At 45.0% G+C, this 24,475-nt stretch overlaps 1 protein-coding gene across 5 annotated transcripts in view; it reads right to left on the bottom strand.

Annotated features, from left to right (window-relative positions):
• The window catches only part of LOC119820396 (zinc finger protein 805-like), a 42,310-nt gene extending 26,274 nt beyond the window's left edge, over positions 1–16,036 (bottom strand). The window contains exons 1-5 of one of the 5 annotated variants that reach the window (XM_038338670.1): positions 15,644–16,036; positions 13,367–13,509; positions 12,375–12,501; positions 7,785–7,871; positions 2,769–4,806 (exon numbers count right to left, since the gene is read on the bottom strand). In XM_038338670.1, the coding sequence (XP_038194598.1) occupies positions 3,254–4,806; positions 7,785–7,871; positions 12,375–12,408 (1,674 nt within the window). In that variant the 5' untranslated portion in view covers positions 12,409–12,501; positions 13,367–13,509; positions 15,644–16,036 and the 3' untranslated portion in view covers positions 2,769–3,253. Of the gene's footprint in view, positions 1–2,768; positions 4,807–7,784; positions 7,872–12,374; positions 12,502–13,366; positions 13,510–15,643 lie in introns of those variants that run through there. The other 4 variants (XM_038338672.1, XM_042055499.1, XM_038338673.1 and 1 more) reach the window with 4 other exon arrangements.
• Positions 16,037–24,475: the final 8,439 nt, after the last annotated feature.

Genomic DNA, 24,475 nt, shown 5'->3' with positions numbered 1-24,475 from the left:
TTTCTATGGAAAGAGGGTCTCATTATGTACCCCAGCTGGCCTGGAACGCATAGGTTCACCTGCCTGTTTCCTGAGTGCTGGGATTAAAGATGTGCACAGCTAGTGCCCACAGGATTAGCTGCAAATGGAGTTAGGGACGGCTCTTAGACACAATGCGGACTCTGGGAACCAGACCCAAGTACTCTGCAAGCACAAGAGCGCTCTTAACACGGAGCTAGCTCAGCTATAGGGCTATGTCTCAGACCTTGTCTCAGGAAAAAAAGATTACAACTACAGAGCCACACTAGGGAGAGCTATTATCCTCTGCTTTATTTGGCTTGGAAAACACTCCTTATTCAAACTGCACGGTGGTGGCACATGCCTGTAATCCCAGCACTCTGCAGGCAGTGGTAGGTGGATTTCTGTGAGTTTCAGACTACTGGTCAATGAAGTGATGTTCCACAACAGCCAGGGCTACACTAAGAAACTCTGTCTTAAAAAAACAAAATACAAAAAAACTTTTTAAAAAATCTAAAATTGTCTGCACATATGATGCTGAACGTGTATGAGGGGGGACATGAGTCAGAAATCCCAAAAGCTGACTCCAAAAACAGTATTCTAAGGTTTTCCTTTATTAAAGGGGAAAACTCATGGAACAGGAACGGGGGTCCAACCTCAAGGTGTGGAACACGGGAAGAGATTGAGCTGGGCAGGACAGCTGCTTTTTGGGTGCCAAAAGTCATGTCCCAACCTGGTCCAGCCTATTAAAAGGCCATTGGCTGAAGGAGGTTCCCCATCACCTCCCCCTTTTGTCTAAATAACAGAGTTCCAAACCCAAAACAAAATTATATACACTAAGAACAGATATCAAGTATAAAATTAGAATTAAAACCAGCATAAACAATATTAAGCAAGGAGCATATGCTAACTGTTTTAATAATCATTCTATCCTAAGGAGTCTAAGTCTTGTATTAGAAAAGGCTTGGCTAGCCGGGTGGTGATGGTGCACACCTTTAATCCCAGCATTTGGGAGGCAGAGGCAGGCGGATCTCTGTGAGTTGGAGACCAGCCTAGTCTACAAGAGCTAGTTCCAGGACAGACTCCAAAGCAACAGAGAAACTCTGTCTTGAAAAACAAAAAACAAAAAAAGAGAAATGGCTTGGCTATATCGTAAGAGGAAGGTAACTACGACTGTCTCATCTTCAACACCATCAAAGGTGTGAGAAGGGAGATAATATTACCTGAGTAGGCAGAAAGTGCAATGAAGCAACTTCCAAAATGTGCGTTAGATGACAGAGACAACTGGCTACCTGGGCAATCACCCAAAGTCATTTTGCAATGTGGAGCAACCAACTTTGGCTAAGGCCTAGAGTAACTGACAGACCATTTTCAGAGGCAGGAAAATTTTTCAGAACCCTCTTACCCTGTCTTGGCAAGGTTTGGCAGTCTTTTTTCTTGTATCCTGCTTGTCCTGTTCAGACACTGTGCACTTTTGTCAGTGGTCAAGGCATGGGCAGTTCCTTGCCCAAAGGGCAATTGTGCCAAGAAGAAAACAAACTCCAAGTGGAGTGTCTTTGGTGCTCAACATTCTCTCAGGAATAGATTGGTACTGCCAAGAGCAATCCTGTCTCACGTCAACAGAACCCTAAGTTATTTAAATGTCATATTCTACAGCTCTTTGAAGTGGTTGAAAATTACTTATCTATGCAGAATACAATCTCTATGTATCTGAAGAACCTAATTAGTGTGACTATAAGTATGACAAACATGAATGACTTATTGACCTATAATACTTAATACCTGTATAATTGAAGACTAAGTCAGAATATTAAACAATCTTTAAACAACTGTGCAGTAAATGAGGACAATGACCTCAAAATGTAAACAATGCATTAAGTATCTTGATCAAAGTTAGAAATATATAATGCAATATGATAAATATTCCTAAAATTATATCAATATACAAAATATCTTAAGCAGAGGTAGAAACATAAATGCATACAATCTGACAAAATAACTCTGCATAGGTGTACAAATACTATAAACAAAAATAGGAGCACAAATATAATTTGAACTTGTATCAATATACAAGAACCTATAAATCTATACCAATGTAAATTGTCCATAAATAATAGTTTACAAGTATTCACTCTATTACCCAGTATTATTAGTGTAAGTTCTACCAATCTACCTATTATCCCATCTAATTTTCCCTCTTTTTTTTCTTCCAAGGAGATCTCTGGGCCGACATAATTTCTACCCCAATTCCCAACCCTATACGAGAAACAATTAACCCTTAAATGATGTCCCTAGCCCTGAGGACAAGCTTTGTTGGGAGAGAGGATGTCATCTTCTAGAATTGCTCTGAACCACTGAGCTATCTCACAAGAGTTCCCCACCCCCACTGCATTTTGTTTTACCCTGAGAAATGTCTGCGTCAGCTGAAAACACAGGCTTTATGATTTGCATCCCACAAAAAAGGGCAAAAATTTTAGCTGTATGCTATGAGAACGCTGTGTATTTATATGATTGGGGGTAGAGAGATGGCTCACCAGTTAAGCTTACACACACATGCACAAACACACACACACACACACACACACACACAGTAAGATACATCTTGGTAAAGGAAAATAAGAAAAAACTACTGGAATTTTCAAAAGTACAGACACACTTAGGAAAGTTATGGATCCTCATTCCCTTAAATAGGAAATATTTTCATGACTCAAATGCCCCCTCATAAAAGCTAAAGATCTCAAGAATAAAGGAATTATCTTAGGACACAAAAATACACATGCATTTACAGGCTTGTTCCCAGCTAACTCCTGTAGTAACTTAACAGCAACAAATGTATACATAAGACACAAAAAGGGCGCAAGGCCTTGTACCTCTGAAACACCCACCTAACTCCAAATAAGCTAAGGAATCAATAATGAAGTGCCATAGATTTGGCAGGGAGGTCTGAAGAGACCTGTTTTTACTTTTGTTTACATCTGTTCCTCTGTAAACCAATTCTGAGATAACACTGCAGTGTAAACTAGGAGAGAGATGCGGCTGAAGCTTCTCCTATGTGAAAACAAAACAAAATTCCAAAGCCCCAAACCATGGGTCTCTTTCCTGGGTGACCTTTCAGGTGGAAAATACAGCTATAAACTGGGTCTGATGCTGATGTTGGTCTTCGGATGATGGAGAAGATTCTGCGACAGGAGCATTTTACTCTCTCTCTCTCTCTCTCTCTCTCTCTCTCTCTCTCTCTCTCTTTCTCTCTCTCTAATCAAGACACTTGTGGGGTTTCTCTTTGGTATAAACAATCAGATGCTGAGGACTTTGTTTCCTGTGACAAAAGATTTCCCTCAGAGGTTACATTCAAGAAGTCTTTGCCTAGAAGGAGTTCTTGGAGGGTAACTGAGGTGTGCATGGTTGTGAGAGGTCCCTCATGCGACACACCGGCAGGGTTTCTCTCACTGTGCATTTTTTGATGCTGAGTGAGGGATGAGCTGCGGCTGAAGGCCTTCCCACAGTCACTGCACTTATACGGCTTCTCCCCAGTGTGGATGATGGCGTGGCGAATGAGGTTTGTGCTCCAGTAGAAGGATTTCCCACACTCAATACATTCAAAAGGTTTTTCCCCACTATGAATCCGCTTGTGCCTCGTAAGACCAGACATGAGGGCAAAGGCCTTCCCGCACTCCGTACACTCATAGGGCCTCTCCCCAGTGTGGATGCTGAAGTGGCGAATAAGGTCTTTCCGATTGCCAAAGGCTTTCCCACATTCTTTGCACTCAAAGGGTTTCTCTCCAGTGTGGGCTCTTTTATGCAAGATGAAAGTAGAGCAGTGGGTGAAGGCTTTCCCACACTCGCTGCACACGTAAGGCTTCTCCCCAGTGTGAATGCGCTGGTGCCTCTTGAGGTAGGACCTGTGGTTGAAGGCCTTGCCACACTCAAGGCACTCAAAGGGCTTCTCCCCGGTGTGGATCACATAGTGGTGGATCAGGGCTGCGCTCTCCAGGAAGACTTTCCCACACTCACTGCACTCGTATGGCTTCTCCCCAGTGTGCGTCTGCTGGTGCCACATGAGGTAGGACCTGTGTTTGAAGACCTGTCCGCACTCAAAGCACTCGTAAGGGTCCTCTCCACCATGAGTGACACAGTGCCTAAGGAAACCTCCCCTGTGTCGAAAGACTTGTCCACATTCTGTACACACAAACGATTTCTCTCCAGTGTGTCTCCTGCCGTGCAAGACAAAATTAGAGCGGTGTGTGAAGGCCTTCCCACACTCACTGCACGTATATGGCTTCTCCCCACTGTGGATCCGCTGGTGCTGGGAAAGGTAGGACTTGCGGTTGAAGGCCTTCCCACATTCCAGACACTCGTAGGGCCTCTCCCCAGTGTGGATCATCTGGTGCTGAAGGAGATGGGTGCTCTTTATGAAGGTCTTCCCACATTCTGTACACTCATAAGGCTTCACTCCAGAGTGGATTTTCTCATGTGAAGCAAGAAGGTTTTTCTTACTAAATGCCTTTCCACAGTCTCTGCATTTGAAGACTGTTTCCTCTTCCTCCTGTATGAACGTCGGACACAATTCCTCAGCTGTCCCCACATCATCTGGTATAGGACTCATTTTCGCAGGAAGCTTCTCCTCCTGGGCCTCTGTCTCTTGTATGAAGAGCCTCTCCTGAATTTCCGGTGCATCATCGTGGCCTTTGGTTGGCACCCACTGCAAGCCTCCTGGGGTTCTTGGTGCTGACTGTTCCTGGAATGAGGTTGCCTCAGACAGCAGTGGCTTAGAAGTGGTAGGTCCTATGGCCTTGGTTTTTACACTGTCACCTAAAACAAATTCAACACACAACAGGGATTGTGAGAAATAACATAGAAAAAACCAAAACCATGCTATTGAAAACACATGACCACACACGCCCAAGAAGATAAAAATAACCTGCTGTAGGACCTCCAAAGCCTAGGTTAGCAGTGTTTTTCCTGGTCCTTGGATTCCAATGCTGTAAAAGACTGGGTCAGGACTAGAGGAGGGCCTTTCACAGAGTAGTTCTCAAAATTATAGGCTGCATGTGGCTTGTCAGAGTGAGACTAACATCTTGGAGTAGAATTCCTCTAGGTGATGCACCTAATACTGTCCTCAAGGAAGACACACAATATGCGATGAGAAAGAAAGCACCTGGGGGAGCCTCAGCTTTTGTTCAACACCATAGGAATAACCTTCAAGTCCCAGAGGTGTCCAGAATTCCTTTTGAAATTCATTATGGATTCCTATCATTAAAGCCAATAAGTGAGTTTTGTTTGTTTGTTTGGTTGGTTATTGTCATTTGTTTGTCCATTTTTTTTTTTGTCTTTTGTTTTTCTTTCCAAATAAGTACTTCATTTCTGGCCCACAAGCAATTTACACAGAAGAGATGATTCTGGGAAAGACATAGCTATACAAGAAAAGAAATTAACTGGGCTGTGGTGATGCACACCTTTAATCCCAGCACTTGGGAGGCAGAGGCAGGTGGATCTCTGAGTTCAAGGTCAGTCTGGTCTATAGAGCTAGTTCCAGGACAGCCAGACAGAGAAACCCTGTCTCATGGGGGGAAAGAAAAGCAGATTATATGATTAAAAGGTTTGGCTTGGACAATCAGACTTGGTGGTGGATGCTGTTAACCCTAGCACTCGGGAGGTATGAGCTGGTGAATTTCTGGGAGTTTGAGACCATTTTGTTCTACAGAGTGAGTTCCAGGACAGTCAAGTCTACATAATAGACAAACCCTGTCTCAAATATAAATAAACAAAAAACTAAGAAAGTTTCATTTGGGCTAGAGATGTGGGTCAGAGAGTAAAATATTGCTGGTTGTTCAATCCAGATAAGAATACAACTCCCACAAAGTTGTTTTCTGGCCTTCACACATGTGCTACCCACTTCTAATAGTAAATTTACACACACACACACAGAGACATGTGTGTGTGTGTGTGTGTGTGTGTGTGTGTGTGTGCAGCAGATTATTCAAGAAGACATGGCAAGGGATTGCCTTTTAGTGTCAGAAGGCCTCTCATGAACAGACTACTGGAAAGGGCAGTAGGTGAAATAGAATTGTGGATGGAAATTGGGAGAGTAAGAAAGGACATCTTTGCCCTCAGTGTCTGGGAGGAAGTGAGAAGAACATTAGAAGACTAATGTGAGATACAGGCCATGCAGACCCCTCTTCCACATGGGCTACACAGGTACATCAGAACTTTCAAAGTATTCAGTGAACAATAAGCAATAAAGCCTTGGATGCATCCCCTCTGGCTCAGACATTGATGCTAATAAATCAACATAGGTTATATTTTCTCCAATAGAATCCAATGGTCAACGAGTGCTACCAATTTCCAGGGACAGACTGGGTGCAGGCTACTAATAGGTGTTGATAAAGAAAGGTCTGCTCTTCTTGAACACATAGCTCAGTAACACATCCCAGCCCCATGGACCCCAAGTAGACCAAATGCTTCTTTAGATAAGAACTGGGGGACTGGAGAGATGGCTCAGCGGTTATAAACACTGACTGCTCTTCCAGGGAAACTGGGTTCAATTCCCAGCACCCATACAGCAGTTCACAACTCTAACTCCAGGATCCAACACCCTCACACACACATACATACAGGCAAAGCACCAATAAAGTAGAAATAAATTTTAAGGGGCTAGAGAGATGGCTCAGTGGTTAAGAGCACCGACTGCTCTTCCAGAGGACTCAGGTTCAATTCCCAGCACCCACATGGCAGCTCACAAATGTCTGTAATTATAGTTACAGGTGATCAATACCCATGGCAAAACACCTATCACATTTAAAAACATAAATTAGGAACAGAACTGGTGTTCCTGGAAGAGGGTATAACATCTCTTCCTCTTGCAGTCTGGGGGTCAGTCAGAAGATGGCAGGACAACCTTAAAGCCAAGAGGCTGATGACACAATAGTCCCAGCTGTCCACACAGACACTGCATGCTGAGCCACTGAGTCTGGAGTTTGACGTGGAAGTTAATGCTAACTTAGTCACACTTACTGCGGTGGTTAAAAGGGCAGTGTCTCCCATAGGCTTTGAAACAGTCGGTGGCACTGTTTAGGGAGGCTTAGGAGGTGTGACATTGCTGGAAGAAGCACATCTCTAGGGGCAGGCTTTGAGGTTCAAGTGCCTCGTGCCATCCCCAGTGTGTTCTCTGCTTCCTTCTCTAGGTGCCAACTCTGCTGCTTGCCAGCTTACTTCCCTGCCTGACAGACTCTTATCCCTCATGAAGCATAAGGCAAACAAACGCTTCCTTCTGAAGTTGCTTGGCCATGCTGTTTTATCACAGCAATAGGAAAGTAATGAATGCGCTTCACACCACAAGTGACCGATCAGCTTCACCAGAGCCACAGAGCTCGTGACAAGGAAGCCAGGGTAGTTCAAGCAGGCAGAGGGGTCCCAAGAGAGTACCTTATGAACCTGGCTCCTTCCCAGGAGCAGGGACAAATGGGTCAAGGCTGGGGAATCAGAAGGGCCAGGTCACAGGGTTCCACTAATTTATCCTGGAGTGATCCACTAAGAAGGTCCCAGAAGGCTGGAGAGATGGCTCAGGAGTTAAGAACACTTGGTCTTTCAAAGGATCTAAGTTCAGTTCCCAGCACTCACACCAGGCGCCTCATGGCGGCCTGTAACTTCAGCCACAGGGGACCCAGTGCCCTCTTCCTGCCTCTGCCAGCCCCTACACACCTGTGGCATCTACTCACAGACACGGAAATAAAAAGAGCTTCCTAGGAGACCCCTGTCCGACCTCCAGGCCCTTCCTCGGGGACTCTTACCTGAGCAGGTGCTTTGGGAGAGGGACTTTGTCACTGCCCATGGTTCCTGCCCTTGTTCCAGCAGCTTCAGTGTGGGAACAGGATACCCTTCAGGGAGAACAAAAAAGCACACAAAGATAGGATTTGAGGAAACAAGATAAAGACCCTCCATCTCACAGGATTTGAGGAAACAAGATAAAGACCCTCCATCTCACAGGATTTGGCCCAGACCCTAGAAGGAAGCTGCTCCCATCTACACAAAAAGGTGAAACACAACTCAGAAGCTGAACGTTTGCTATGCCATACTGCACAGTTCATCAGCAACCGATACTTGGCTGGCACAATCACTCAGTCAGCAGAGGCACTGCTGCTAAAACTGAGGCAGGGCCTGAGTTTGATGCCTGGGACTCACATGGTGGACGGAAGAGAACCAACTCCCACAACTTGTTCTCTGACCCTCACATGCCGTAGCAAGCATGCATACATGTGTGCACACAAACATTTTAAATGTCATGTATTTTTTATTTTTTTCATTTCTTTTTTTTTTTTCAGGGGAGGTGTGTGGACACAGGTTTCTCTGTGTAACAGTCTGGCTATCTTGGAACTCATTTTGTAGACCAGGCTGGCTTTGAACTCACAGAGATTCACCTGCCTCTGCCTCCCAGTGTGAGCCACCATGCCAGGCTGATTTTTTGTTTGTGTGATTGTTTGTTTGTTTTCAAGACAGAATTTCTCTGTGTAACAACCTTGTCTATTCTGGAAATCGCTCAGGAGACTAGGCTGATCCATCTGCCTCTGCCTCCAGAGTGCTGGGATTAAAGGTGTGCGCCAGCACCACCCAGCTGTTTTGTTTTGTTTTGAAAGACAGAGTCTCACTATGGAGCTCTGGTTGTCCTAGAACTCACTATATAGAACAGTCTAGGCTCAAAAGCAGAGATCCATCTGCCTTTGCTTTCTAAATGCTATGATTAAAGGTGTGTAACTACCATACTGGGCTGAAATTAGTTTTTTTCTTTTAAAGAAATTAATAGACAGGTGGTGGTGGTGCACGTTTTTAGTCCCAGCACTTGGGAGGCAGTAGCAGCTGGATCTCTGAGTTTCAGGCCAGACAGAGCTACACAGAGAAATCCTGTCATGAAAAACCAAAAAGAAAAAAAAAAAAAAAAAAAAAAAAAAAAAAAATACAGTGTTCCATACCATATAAGATGACATCAGATCCCAGCACTTGAGGAGCTGAGAAAGAATAACAGCCGCTTAGAGGCCAGCCTGGGCCACACAGTGAGTTTCAGGGCAGCCTGTCTACATAAGAAAATCGACCTCGCCGGGCGGTGGTGGCGCACGCCTTTAATCCCAGCACTCGGGAGGCAGAGGCAGGCGGATCTCTGTGAGTTCGAGACCAGCCTGGTCTACAAGAGCTAGTTCCAGGACAGGCTCCAAAGCCACAGAGAAACCCTGTCTCGAAAAACCAAAAAAAAAAAAAAAAAAAAAAAAAAAAAAGAAAATCGACCTCAAAAACCAGAACAAACAAACAAACAAAACAAAAAAGTAAGTTATTTGTATCTGTCTTTTGTGCTCTAACAAAGAGGATAATACAATGAACAATACAGTAAGATAACAGGCGTAAGTCACTCTTGAAGACAGTCCTCCTCAGTAGCCCCACTGGCATACTCCTATGGCAGAGCACAAGCGGGGACAGACGGGGAGGTTAGCATGACAGCGGGATAGGAACAGTCACACCTTTCTAACTACACTCTCAAGGATCAGCAGTGGATGAAGGAATACATTAACCACTAGTATGATGGTTAGCTTTGGCAACTCAACACTACCTCAATGAGGGATTACCTACACTGGGTTGGCCTATGGGCATGTTTGCCAGAGGACAGTCTTGATTAAGGTAACTGATATAGAAAGACTTAGCTCAATGTGTGGGGGGGAGGTGAATCATCCCCTACTCCTGAATGGTAATGAGCCATCTCCATTCTAAAAGTTCCCCAATCTCCACAACCTCCTGTGGAAGAACAATTCTGCCCTCACAAAAGCCTGGGAGAAGCCAGGCCTTGGTGGGGCAGGCTTTTAATTCCAGCACTAGGGAGGCAGAGGAAAGTGGATCTCTATGAGTTTGAGGCCAACCTGGTCTACAGAGCGAGTTCCAGGACTGGCTCCATAGCTACTAAGAAACCCTGTGTGTGTGGAGAGAGAGAGAGGAGAGAGAGAGAGAGAGAGACAGAGACAGAGACACAGAGACAGAGAGAGAGAGAGAGAGCCTGGAAGACAAAACCAGTACGTATCATCACTGTTAGTTAGACGCAATGCAAAGTTTTGAGATGTGCATGGTGGTATATGCCTATAACCCCAGCACCTGTAAGGCCAAAGCAGGAAGATCACTGCAAATATGAGGGCTAGCCTGGGCTATTACTGTAGATACTTTCACCTCAAAAAACGGGAGAATAACTGAGCAGGTTTTATTAAGTTCTTGCTGTAGGTCAATGACTCAATATGGATTCGATTTCAGAATTTTCTTATAGCATCTATAACCATTATTGGGACCATTTTATACCTGGACAAAGCAAGGCTCAGGTTTCATCACAGGTGGGCTGCAAGAAGGACTAGCTAAACTAAGATACAATCCTAGTCCCAGTCATCTCTTTTCTATGTGCTGTTTAACCCCCAAGTCCTGCAGGTGTGGAGTGCAGCACAACTGGAATGCTAACCATGAGGATCTTAGAAACGCAATGGTAGCTGGGGACCCAGATGGCTGGCACAGGTGGGGACTGCCGTGCAGTGTCGCTCTGAGCCCTCTCCTCTAACAACTTACTCACACTGACAAGAGCCATGGAAATGGATACTCAGCATGTTCACAGCTAAGCAGATGATGCTGGGACACAGGGGGGTTGGATAACAGGTCCAGGGTGACACAATTTTAAAGAGCAAAGCTGGGAGCTGGAGAGATAGCTCAGTGATCAAAGTACTCACTGCTCTTGCAAAGGACCTCGGTTTAGTTCCCAGCACCCGCATGGGCAGCTCACAGTTGCCTGTAACTCCATCCAGTTTCAAGGGAGCCAACATCCTCTTCTGGCCTCTTTGGGTGCTGCATGCATGAGCTGCACATATTGACAAGGAGACATATACACATGCACAAAAATTTTAAAAAGCAATTCAAAGAGAGGGGGAAAAGGGAGCAACGTTGGGACTGGACACCAGAGACCTGGCTGCAGACTCTGGACTCCCAAGTACCACAAAATGGAGAGAGCCAAAGGTACCCCGAGAGGGCTCAACAGCAGAGACCGGGTAGTAGGTGGCAATGAGGCAGGGCCTTAGACAGGCAGATAAACTATCTTCAGGTGGCACTTGGTGCTCACACCACAACACTTACTTTAAGAAAACAGGCGGTGGTGGCGCACGCCTTTAACCCCAGCACTCGGGAGGCAGAGGCAGGGGATCTCTGAGTTGGAGGCCAGCCTGGTCTACAGAATGAATTACAGGGTAGCCAGGGGGCACAGAGAAACCCTTTCTCTAAATAAATAAATAAATAAATAAATAAATAAATAAATAAATAAATAAATAAATAAAGTTTTTGTGTCTGTTGGGGATGGCATGCCACGATGTGTGCATGGATAGAGACAAGAAGACCACTTGTACGCTCAATCTACTGTGTGGGATCTGGGAATCAAACCTAGGTCATCAGGCTTGGTGGCAAGCATCTTTACCACCGAGTCAGGAAAGATCTTGTGAGAAGATGCCGACTGCGCTGAGAAATGGCAGCCACGTGAGATGCTACACTGTGCTGAGAGCACTCCCCACATACAGGAAAATGTCAAGCACGATCTTGAACTCACGGAGCCTGCAGCAGGTGAGTCTCAGGCTGAAGGGAACATGGGAAACGAGACCAGTGTCTTCTTATTTATTTATCCATCCATTTATTTTTAAAGACTTATTGCATTATTTATGTGTGTATCAGTTACTTCTCTTTTGCTGTGATAAAATACCATAATCATTTGGGTTTCAGCAGGATAAGGGTTCACAGCAGTAGGGAGACACGGCAGCAGGCAGGCATGGTAATAGGGGCAGGAAGCTGAAATATCCTATCACTAACCACAAGCGTGAAGCAGAGTGAACGGAGGGACAGTGAGGCCATCAACTCTCAAAGCCCACCCTCAGTGAGACTCTTCCTCTAGCAAGGCTGAACATCCTAAAACCTCTCCGAACTGCATCACCAACCAAGGATCAATTGTTCAAATGCCTGAGTCGATGGGGACATCTCTCATTTAAACAGTGCATCTGTGTGTTTGTGCGCGCGCACACAAATGTTCATGAATCCCAAAAGGATTCCCTACAAGTTTGAGGTCATAGTGTGATTTTGGGTCAGCCTGAGCTGCAGAGTGAGAAGATCCTACTTTTTAAAAAGTGGGGCAGGGTAGGGTGGGGGCTTGCAAGATGGCTAAGTTGCTAGCCACCAAGCCTGACAACCGGAGTTTGATTCCTAGCACCCACATGGTCGAAAGATAGCACTAGTTTCTCCAAGTTGCCCTTTGAGCCACACACAACATGTGTATACCACATACTACATGTATACAAAACAAAGTATTTTTTAAAGTAGAGTAGAAATCTTACCCAGAGACACCAGGAACCCAGAGATTTCCAGCATCACCTCTTGGTACAGAGTCTTCTGAGCAGGGTCCAGCTGCCCCCACTCCTCCTGGGTGAAAGCCACGGCTACATCTTCAAAGGTCGGAGACACCTTGCCAAGTCAAACAGAGGTATCAGTGTTACCTTGAGGTTGGATGAGAGGAACTAGACCCTGCCCCACAGAAACAGATTAAGAGCAATAAAGGCCCAAACCACACAGGTCACCTTCCTACCTATGCTTCCCGGTGGGTTTCAAGGTTAGGGAGATAACGCTTGGAGAACACGGAGGTGTAAGGAGAGAAGCGTCCCGTGTTAAGAGTCATCAGAGGCTGACAGCTCACACCTCTAACCCCAAAACTTCAAGGCTGAAGGCAGGAAGATTGACTTATTTCAAAGTCAGCCCAGGCTACACAGCAAACTTAAGGCCAGCCTGTGCTACACAAGACTCTATCTCAAAAACAAAAACAAAAACAGAAAAACTGGGCTGGTAAGACGCTCAGTGGGTTAGGGCACTTGCTGCTAAGTTTGCCCACCCGAGTTCAATACCTGGAAATCATGGTAGAGAGAGAACTGATGCCCTAAAGTTGTCCTCTGACCTCCACACTCAGGCTGTTACATACAGGCACACACACCCCCCATAAATAAAGTAAAAAACAAAAACATATACAATAAAAAATAATAAATAAATACAGGTGAAAAGATTACTGCCTCAGCCTGGCGGTGGTGGCACATGCCTTTAATCCCAACACTTGGGAGGTAAAGGCAGACGGATCTCTGTGAGTTTGAGGCCAGCCTGGGTTACAAGAGCTAGTTCCAGGACAGGCTCCAAAGCTACAGTGAAACCCTGTCTCGGGAAATAAAAAAGATTACTGCCTCAAAGTCAGACGGACAGACAACAAAAACACGTAGACTATGAAATGCGGACAGGAAGGAGTCTAGGAAATGAGAAGGATGAAGACACAAAGGGGACACAGTACAGGCACGAGCAGAGCCTCTACGTGATGCTCACAGCAACCGCTTTCGAGGCTGTCAGGACGGCTCACTGAATCCAGGATGGCTTCACAACTTCCGTAGGCTGTCCTCTGATCTCCTTACACATGCACGCATACACACTAAATAACTGTACAAACAAAACAAAACACTTCTATCCGACAACAGGAATTTTTTTTAATTTACTTATTTTTATGTGCACAGATGTTTTTACCTGCATTGATGTCTGTCTGCCTTTATGAGAATGCCAGATCCTCCAGAACTGGAGTTGTAGATAGCTGTGAGCTGCCATGTGGGTACTGGGACTTAAACCCAGGTCCTCAGCCAGTGCTCTTAACCACTGAGCCATCTCTCCAGCCCTGACAACAGGATTTTTTTTTTTTTCGAGACAGGGTTTCTCTGCAGCTTTAGAGCCTGTCCTAGAGCTAGCTCTTGTAGACTAGGCTGGTCTCGAACTCACAGAGATCCGTCTGCCTCTGCCTCCCGAGTGCTGGGATTAAAGGCGTGCGCCACCACCGCCCGGCTTGACAACAGGAATTTTTAAAAGAGAAAGTCTCCAGTGCTCACTATGAAAATGCTCTTAATTCCCCACAGCCTCTGCGGTCACCATCGTCAGATCTTCACATTGCAGTGAGTGACGGAAGCTAAAGGACCTTGGCCAGCTCACTAGGGGCCACACATCATAGACTGCAGGCAAGGATGGCACACTGGCTTAAGGTTGTTGTATCAGTAATTCTGACACTCCATTAATAGCAAGGAGAATCTAAAGTAACAAGCTTATTCAAAAACAAGATGGAGAGCCGGAGAGCTGCTGAGTTTGGCTCCCAGCACCCACCGCAGTATTTCCAGCTCCAGGCTTCACGTGGCCTATTCTGACCTTTGAGGGCACAGTACTCAAGTGCACATACCTTTGTGCTTACACATGCTATCACTTAAGGAAGTTTTTTTTAATTTCTTTTTTAAAAAAAAATCGGGAGTTTGTGGAGTGTTTCCACTCTTCTTCTTCTTCTTTTTTTTTTCTGACAAACTCATTTAATCACCTCTGAAAAACACCCTCTGACATGGCTAGACAAAGCAAGGTTTATAGCTGGTTTCATAACGAATGTACTTGAGTTGGTTGTGGTAGTTCACACACGTAATCCCAGCTTTAGGGGAGCTGATAAAGAAATTTCAAATTTGAAGCCAGCCTGGGCTACACAGAAAGACCTTGTCTAAATACAAGAACAACAAGAAAGGTACTAGCAGCTATTTGAGACAACGTCCCGACCAGCTTCCCTTGTGGTCTAGATCTCCCAGATCCCCAGGGAAAATCCACAATGAGACATCTACCTTTTTCCTTGCAGGATTCTGACAGCCCTGCCCCCGATGTTAGGACACTTCAAAATCAGGGAACATGATGGTCAAGGATAAATAACACCAGGTACATCTCCCTACCTAGAATGCCCTAACCTTCCTTGACTTTCTTAAACTATTGCTACACAGACGCCTGGTCAGTCTTGGTGGATCCTTACAGCACAGCAGGAATTATAAGTATGACTTGATCCCGTAGAGGAAACATCATTTACTCTTGCAAAGGCTTACCTACCAATGACAACGTAAAAAACACGGCTCTGACCTCAAAGGTGGGAAGAGTTTATTCTGAAGCCAAATATGGGTGACCATGGTCCTGGAACTCAGATTTAGGCTAACGCAAATGCCATGTTCCAAAAGATTTTGTTTTTATTTTTGCTTTGTTTTGTTTTTTTTCAAGATAGGGGTTTCTCTGTGTAGCTTTGTTTCTTTGTGTGGCCTGTCCCGGAACTAACTCTTGTAGACTAGGATGGCCTCAAACTCACAGAGATCCACCTGCCTCTGCCTCCCGAGTGCTGGGATTAAAGGTGTATACCACCACCACCCAGCAAAATGTCATTTTACTGATTTGTTGTTGTTGTTCCAAAGTTTTAAGATACAGAGCAAAGGACATAAATAACATAACTTTTCAAATACAGTCACTTCAGGCAGGTAGGTTAGAGCCTAGTGGAGAAACCTCTGCTATAGGAGGCTAAAAATAGCCCAAGATAATTGTTAAACAGGCTCTTGACCCGCAACATTCCAGACCCTCCACAGTCACTGGCGTTCTAGCGCAGCTTCCTTTTGGAAATTCCAGTTCAAACCTAGCTTCTTTCGGAAGCGTCGTGGCCCCAAAAGAACGACAAAGGTAGAGTTCCACCCAGGGGGCTGTCTCGGTTCCCTGATCAGTGATTTAAAGCTCACAGACCACTAACCTGCGGGTGGTCCTTCCAGGCCGCCATAGTTAGACTTTTTTGAGGGGAGAGGGGTGAATCGAGCGCCTTGCAGGCCTCGGCTGAAGCTCCCCAAGCGCATCCGGCCTTAGCCGGGTGACCACGGAAACCGGCTGTACTCGGGAACTCGGGATCTTTCGTGAAAATGACGAACCTGCCCGAACCGTTGCTCTTGGTGGCTGCGGGCTGAAGGACGAGCCTGAGAGGTTGCGGTCCTCCGGAGGACCAGACCACACAGGTTCGTGCGGGCTTCCGGGGAAATTTTTTACGTTCCGGTCCTTTTCGAATCCCGCCACAGACTTGGAAACTGACCCTAGATTCCCGATGTTCAAATACCTCAAGCCCCTTGGGAACCGATGTGCTGAGGCAAATGGCGTCCGCGGCGACTAACCCGGAGTGCACTCCGGTCTGGTCTATTAATGGGCCCGCGCGCAGCATAGTCTTCTGGGTAATGTAGTTTTTTTTTTATTTTTCCCACTTGTCCGACCAAACGGGGAGCGCATCTAGAGTAAAAGGCGCTCAAAGGTCCCAGTTTCCCTCAAATGCGGGGACATCTAGAGGACAGAATTTGTAGGGGAGGACCTAGGAACAGGGGTAAGACCGCTGTTGTTCATCCAGAGAAATTTGGGAGGCAAAAAGATTTGCCCAATGGGGACGCTGTTAATCAGATCTTTCATGGTGTAACCTGTGTGCCAGGTTCATCTCAGTCATCAGTTGGGTGAGGTAATTTTTTGAGGGTGTTCACAGCAACCTTCAGGAGGGCGTGGTCTATCATACCATATTGGGATATAAGCAATCCACACGGTCTCATTTTCTGTAAAAACAAAAGAAACTCCTTTCCAAAGCATCATGTCCTTAGATCCAAATTTTAAAGTCAAGGTATTTTCAAAATATTTATGTTGGATTAGTTCAGCAGCATTTATAAACAAATATCTTTTAGGATTCGTGCAACTTTGTGTGGATCCTGTTGCTCAGCTGTTCTTTTGGTTTGTCTTTTTCAGATACTTCCTACCAAGATAGTTTTCTGAGCTGGCGACAGAAAATGAAGCTTAACATTCTTCGTGGGGAATTCAACTTATTTATTCCATCATCCATCCTTACTGCCCTAGATGTTTCGTGGCCCAAAACAGCCTCCACAGAGGCTCGGACTTCTGAATCACTAAATCATTGGATTTGCTGTCTCCTAGTGTGTGAAAGCTGCAAGGATGGGAGGTTTAGGGGCCTCAGGGTCAGTTTGATACGTTTCTAAGATAGAATAATAACGGTGTCATATATGCAGTTCAGTACTGGAAATGAACCTAAGCCTGAGCGTGTAAATTTGGGAATTGTGAGCCCTATGTGGTTGCTCACACTTATAGTCCCAGCATTCAAGATAGTGATGCAGAAGAATTGCCATAAACTCCTGCCTCTCATCTTCACTGCTTGGGTTTCAGAAATGCACCACTGAGCCTAGTTCTGATCTTCTTTCCTTTGGATGTCTAACTAGAAGTGGGAATACTCGATTTTATTTTTAGTTCTTTTGAGACAGGATCTCACACTGTGACCCACTCTGGCCTTCCAAACTCCCTATGTAGAGTAGGCTGACCTGGAACTCACTGTCAGCCTCCCCACTGTTGGGATTATAGACTTAAAACATCATTTCTTATACATCTGTAATTAGTTATTTTTCCTTTTTGTTTATGCCTTTTTGGGTCTTTTACATATATACATTTATTATGCACATAGCGTTAGGTTTTTTTTAGGACATAAATAATTCCAATTAGACTGAATTAAACCTGATTAAAAGACGCCCATGTTTAATAGATGGCTTTACTCCGGTGGCCCTGGGAGAACATGGAGAGGGGAAGACCACGCGAAACCCGGAGACGATGTGAAACCTGGAGACCATGTGTTCATTCTCTGTGGGAGTAGTCCCGACCTTCCCTGGGGAGGGGTTACCATTTGGCGGGCTTTCTTTGACCCTTTCTGCGGAGGAGTCACCATTTGGTTGGCTTTCTCGGAGGTGGAGTTTGGACTGAAGCAACAGGGAGAGAGCTTATGCCAGGAGCTGGGGTGAAGCCCCCAGGCAAATAATCCTGACTTTTTGTATAAAGCGGTGTTAGGGAGCCGAGGTGATGCTTTCAACCAAACACATACTATATTTATACATAACAAAACGTTTATATATGTGCAAATATATTGCTGGTCATATAATGCCTTCAATATATTGACATTAATTAACAATATGTATAAATTAATAAATCAATAACTGTATAACATGTAAGTAATAAATACATTAAATAACAAAATGTTACTAATGTTATATATTTCATATATAATATGTGAGAGTATGTAGTTTATGTAGCATATATATGCATTTAAGGATTATAAGCAAGAAAGGAGGGTATTGGGGCCAATGAGATGGTTCTGCAGGTTAAGGCACTTGTCATCAAGCCTAACAACCTGAGTTTGATCCCTTGTACCCATTGCCATAGAAAGAGAAAACAGGTTCTTAGAAAGTTGCCCTCTGCCCACATGTGTGCTCTGGGGTACCTGCACACATGCTCAAACACAGAATAATAAATTACTTAAATAAGAAAATGTAATTTTTAAAAAGAAATGAAAAAAAAAACAAAAAGGGAAGGTGTTACACTTGACTGTATAACGCCCTCCCACAGGATCATATGCTTTTTTTATTTTTTATTTTTATTTTTATTTATTTTTGGTTTTTTGAAACAGGGTTTCTCTGTAGCTTTGGAGCCCGTCCTGGAACTAGCTATTGTAGATCAGGCTAGCCTCGAACTCACAGAGATCCGCCTGCCTCTGCCTCTCGAGTGCTGGGATTAAAGGCATGCGCCACCACCGCCTGGCTCATATGCTTTTATAAAATTATCTATTATTATTTTTTAATTTTTTTGTTTTTTGAAACAGGGTTTCTCTGTGTAACAGAACTAGCTCTTATAGATCAGGCTGGCCTCGAACTCACAGAGATCCACCTGCCTCTGCCTCCCGAGTGCTGGGATTAAATGCGTATGCCACCACCGTCCGGCCAAAATAGCATTTTCTTCCTTCCTTCCTTCCTTCCTTCCTTCCTTCCTTCCTTCCTTCCTTCCTTTCTTTTTTCCTTTCTTTCTCTTGTGTGTGTCTGGGAATATGGGTAAATGTGTGGTAGGTGTGTGCATGCCAAGGCCCAAATGTAGCACTTAGAGGACAACTGGAGGATTTGGTTCTCTCCTACTGTGTGGGTTCTCAGGATCAAACTCAGAGCTTCAGCCTGGCCCTGGGTCCCTCTGCCTGCTGAACTATCCCCCCAGGCCCTACGTTCATATATACGGGCCATTCTACAGCCAAGGGTGCTGGTTTGGAAGGTTGTAGGAACTTTAATCATCGTGGCCTGGCTAGTGAGGAGAAAAGTGCTTCCTACAGGGAGCAAGTCCAGCGCTCTAGTGTGGGGACTATGGCACATTCCAAATACGTGCTGGTCTTGCGGGCCTTTTTCTTTTTTAGTTCCAAGCAAATCTTCCTCCCCAGGGTTGTCTTGGCTTCTTGGCTTGAAAAGAACAAGAAATGAATGAAATGAATGATTTCAAGGTGAGATTCCTCCCGGCCCACCCCCAGGATCTTGAATCTATTGTCTGGCAAATAGCTTTTTACTACAGCGTTGTATCACCAGCCCCAACTTGAAGTCGGGATGCTGAAGAGATGGCTCAGATGTTAAGAGCACTTGTTGCTCTTTGTGGAGGACTTGGGTTCAGTTCTCAGTACCTGAACTGTGGCTCACAACTATCTATAACTCTGGTTTTAAGGAATTTGCTGTCTGATTCTGATTTCTGCAAGCACCAGGCAAGTACATGGTGCACACACACACATACACACACACACACACACACACACACACACACACACACGCACGCGCGCGTAGCTAAGCATTCATACACACAAAATAAGCCTAAACAATAACTAAAACCTTGGAAATCAGCTGGGGTGGTGATGTACACTTGTAATTCCAGCACCAGTGGGTAGATGCAGGAGAATCAGACAGCGAAGCCTATCTTTGACTCTGTAGTAAGTTCAATGCCACTCTGGGCTACGTGAGACCCTGTCTCAAACAAAACAAATAGGAGCCAGCAAGATGGCTCAGTCGGGAGATGGTTCAGTGGATAAAGTTCTTGTTGCCCAGACTGTTGGCCTGAGTTCCATCCCTGGAAGCCACACGGTGTGACAAGAGAACCAAATCCTGCATGTTCTCTGAACTCCACACATACGGACACACACGAACAGATGGACACACACACACACACACATTAAATGAACAAAATGTAATAATAGCTTCCACAAATCTGAAAGCCCTCCAGAAAGAATCATGTCAGTCGTGTTCCCATTGTTCACAGTCTCTGCTATTGATTTCCCACGTTTGCTTCCTTGCCTTTATTGAAAGACATCAGAGACTCTGATTTCTCTCTTTCTCTTGGGGGAGGGGTGGGGAGGAATCAAACCCAGGGCCGGCACAAGCGAGGCAGGCCTCCTACTACTGAGCTACAGATCTCCATGTCCTTCTGTATTTTTCGATTTGAGACAAAGTCTTGCTGAATGATAGCCTGGCCTTGAATTTACTCTGTAGCTCAGCCAGGCCTTGAAGTCTTAATCTTCCCTACTCAGACTCCTGAGTAGCTGAGGTTACAGGCCTGTACCTCAGCCAATTTCCCTTTCCCTGTTAAAGTGAAAACATTTCTCTGGGTGGTGGTGGCACATGCCTTTGATCCCAGCTCTCAGGCAGGCAGAGATAGGCCAGCCTGGTCTACAAAGTGAGTTTCAGGACAACCAAGGATACACAGAGAAAAACCCTGTCTCAAAAAACAAAGCAAAACAAAACAGAGACAGACAAGAAAAGAAAACAATCCTAGTAAAGCCGAATATCTTTAAATTAAAAAATTATTCTTTACTTTTGAGGCCTGAAACTCACTGTGTAGACCAGGCTGGCCTCAAACTCGGGGATCTGCCTGCCTCTGCCTTTGCCTTAATTTGCTAGGATTAGAGGTGTGAACCACCGTGTCCAGCTAAGGTGAACATTTTTTGACCACTGCCATCACTCACCTTGTCTAAAGTTCATCTTCAGACATATCACTGAAATATAAAATTACTGGAATCTTTTAGCACGTTTCAGTAAGATGGTTGCATGAATGAGTTTTAGGGTTTTGATTTGATTGCAAAATATTTAAAGGTTCAGTTTGTTTTCTCCCAGAGTATAGTACTCAATGACTCTGCTTACAAAACAGTCGAACACAGTTTTATATTCCTAGTCCTCATAAGCCATTGGAAGCTTTTTGTTACCTGTTTTGTTTCATTGGTTTATTTTGTTGTTGTTGTTTTGGCTTGGTTTGGTTTGGTTTGGTTTGGTTTTTGAGACAGGGTCTTGCTGTATAGTCCTGGCTGACCTGAAATTCACAGTGTAGATGACTAGGCTGGCCGTGAACTCACAGAGATCCAACTGCTTCTGCCTCCTGAGTGCTGGGATTAAAGGTGTGCAACACAAGCCTAGCCTTGTTACTATGTTGAGACAGGGTCTCACACTGGACTGGAACTTAATGTCTAGCTCTTTTTGGCTTCTGACTCAAAGCCATTGTCCCTCCTCGGCCTTCAGAACACTGAGTTTCTAGGCAGGCATTAGCCACCACACCAGCCCGCAGTGACGTGTTACTACAGATGGGGGATTTACTGTTACAGGGGACAGTGACCTTTGAGGACATCACTGTGGACTTCACCCCTGAGGAGTGGCCGGAGCTGCACCCTGAGCAGAGAAGCTTGTATAAGCATGTTAGAGAACTACAGCAACCTGGCCTCTGTGGCTGAGGAGGGCATTGTGGCTGAGGTTGGGGGCTGGGAGTGCCGGCCTGAAGTCTGAACTGTACAAGCACCTGCTCGAGCTTGAGCATATTTGCTTCTGGGCCGCTTTTCACGTTTGGGATATCCTATGTGAGCCAGGCTGAGGATGAACCGGGAGAGGAGTTTTATGGTTGCTTTATTGTTTTCCTCCTGTTTCCGTGCCCGTGCGGGTGTGGGTGTGTCCATCCATCCGTCTGTCTGGGGTGTATATCTGTGTGTGAATGTGGGCGTGATCATGGCATGACATACCAGCTGGAAGTCACAGGACAACCTTGGAGGTTGAGCCTCATTTTACCCCTCGACTGACCTTATTTGAGACAGGGTTTTCTAATTCACTCCTGAATACAACCGACTAGCTGGTCCATGGACCTTCAGGAAATCTCCTGTCTCTGTTTTGCTGGCATCACGGACGGACACGTCCCTACCATATCAGTTTCTTCCTGAGTTCTTCAGGTCCGCACTCAGGTGCTAACACTCGCACGGCCAGTGCTCCACCCCCTGAGCCATTGCCACACCCATTTGGTTATTGTTCTTGTTTAAAGATCATTTTTTTCTAAATTTGGGGTTGTAGGTGATTTTTTAGCCACTGGAAGTGGGTGCTTGGAGCCTGACTGGGGTCCTCTGGAAGAGCAGCAAGTGTTCTTAACTGCTGAGCCACCTTTCCAGTCCAGTTTTCTTTTATTTTTAATAATGAGTATCTGTGTGTGAACATATTCAGGAGAGTTCTGAAGAAGGCATCTCTCCAACCCTTGCCACAATCTCTTGACTAGTATGACTAGCAGTTGGTCATTGGGAGCCCATCGACATGGTGGCACAGAGCTCGTCAACCACTTCCTCACTACGGCTAGACTTAAGTCCAATTCCCTGAGACCGGAATAACCCCACTGGTGACGTCTAACACCTTCATCGCAAACCACAAGAGTGCAAACTTTCTCACAGAACATTTCTCCTTAATCCATTTCAGAAAATGACCAGAATATTGGAAGGCTGGTTGGGATGTCTGTAAATGTGGAAAAGGGTCTCAAGATAGGAGTTATATCAACACTCAAGAAAACATGCTCCAAGCAAAAAGGTACTGCGCCTGAAGAGATGTTTCTCTCAAACGATGACACTGTTTCTTCAAGAATCAGGCTACCAGAATTCCAGCTACTTGGAAGGTATTTGAGACATCGTTTTCATAGGAAGCCTTGCACAAAAAACAATTCTCAGGAATCTAGAAAATCAGGTGAGCCTAATTTATGCAAATCTATGGAAAAGCAGTTTGAGTGTAATGCCTGTGGCAAGTTACTCAATTCAAAGCCACGCCTTCAGAGGCATCTGAGGATCCACAGCAGGGAAGAATCCTTTAAATGTAATAAATGTGGAAGAACATTCAAAATGCTGTGGAACCTAAGTAAACGTCAGAAAACTCATCCAGAGAGAAAAGTCTATAAGTGTGGTGAGTGTGGAAAAGCCTACAGGCAGAAGACCAACCTCGTTCAACATCAGAAAAGTCACACCAAAGAGAAACTCTATAGAGGCCAAGCTTGTGGGAGAGCCTTCTCCTCTGTGTCATCTTACAGCAATCACCAGAAAATCCGCAAGGACGAAACAGCCTACAAGTGTGATGCACGTGGCCAGTCCTTCCAACAAACTCAGCCTTTAGTCACGAGAACACTCCCAGGAGCGAGAAGCCTTACAGATGTAAGGACTTTAGTCAAGAGAATACTCCCAGGAGAGATGCCTCACAGATGTAAGGACTGTGCAGAATCTTTCAAATGATTCTTGTGGACACCAGAGCACACACACAGGAGAAAAACCCTACAAATGTGGGCTGTGTGAAAAGGCTTTTGCCCAGGAAGCAAATGTCATTGATCACGAGAAGATCCATGCTGGGGTGAAGGCTTACAAATGTCCTCTCTGTGACAGGGCTTTTGTCCAGAAGAAGAGCCTTACTCAACATAAAAATAATCCACACTGGAGAAAAATCTTATGAATGTTCTAGATGTGAGAAAAAACCTTCTCTCTGAAGTCAAACCTTTGAGTTCATCAGAAAATTCACAGTGGAGAAAGAGCCCATGCATGAAACGGATGTGGGAAACCCTTCAGCTGCAAAGAACACCTTGATTTTCATAAAAAGCTCCACACTGGGCAAATGCTCTGAGTGTGGAAAAACCTTTGCTGACAAGTCATATCTTGACGGACACCGGAAAAGAATTCGCAGTAGATAGAGACTTTGAACACTTCAAAATTATGGGAAACTTCATTTATATGATGCCATGGAACAGTCACCCCAAAAATTGACTGCAAAATAAACTAAAATTTTGAGTCTATCACAAAGAATATGGAAGACTTAAACTCGCTGTGACTATCCTTTGAGGATCAGTTTAGCTCATTCATCCACAGATACTTGTTTAGTCTTTTTAAAATGTACATGTATCTCTCCCCCCCTCACACACACACACACACACACATATATGTCATGAGCGTATAGGTGCCTGGGGGAGCCAAATGATGACTTCAGGCCCCATGGAGTTACAGGTGGTTGTGAGCTGCCTTGTTTGGGTGCAGGAAACCAACTTCATTCCTCTGAAACAGCATCAGATGTTCCTGAATGCTGAGTCATCTGTCCATCCACCTGTTTCACTTTTTAAAATTATCTGTCTATCTGTCTGTCTGTCTGTCTGCCTGCCTGTCTGTCTGTCTGTCTGTCTCCCTGTCTGTCTGTCTGTCTGTCTATCTATCTATCTATCTATCTATCTATCTATCTAGATATATTTTGTATGTGTGTATAAATATAAATACACACACAATATATGGTTGGGACAGCCACATAAGTTCTGAGAATTGAACCTAAATCCCCTGGAAGAGCCGACAATGCAATGAGCTCTTGTACCATCTCTGCAACCACCGTTTTGCTATTTATAAGAGGAAATCTTGTCATATTGCTCAGGCTGGGCTGCAACTTCTGGG

This window comes from Arvicola amphibius, chromosome 8 (genome assembly GCF_903992535.2).
Source record: "Arvicola amphibius chromosome 8, mArvAmp1.2, whole genome shotgun sequence".
In the NCBI taxonomy this organism is placed as follows: Eukaryota; Metazoa; Chordata; class Mammalia; order Rodentia; family Cricetidae; genus Arvicola; species Arvicola amphibius.
Note: the sequence above shows the minus strand (reverse complement) of the source record. Positions and strands in the feature narration are given on the sequence as shown.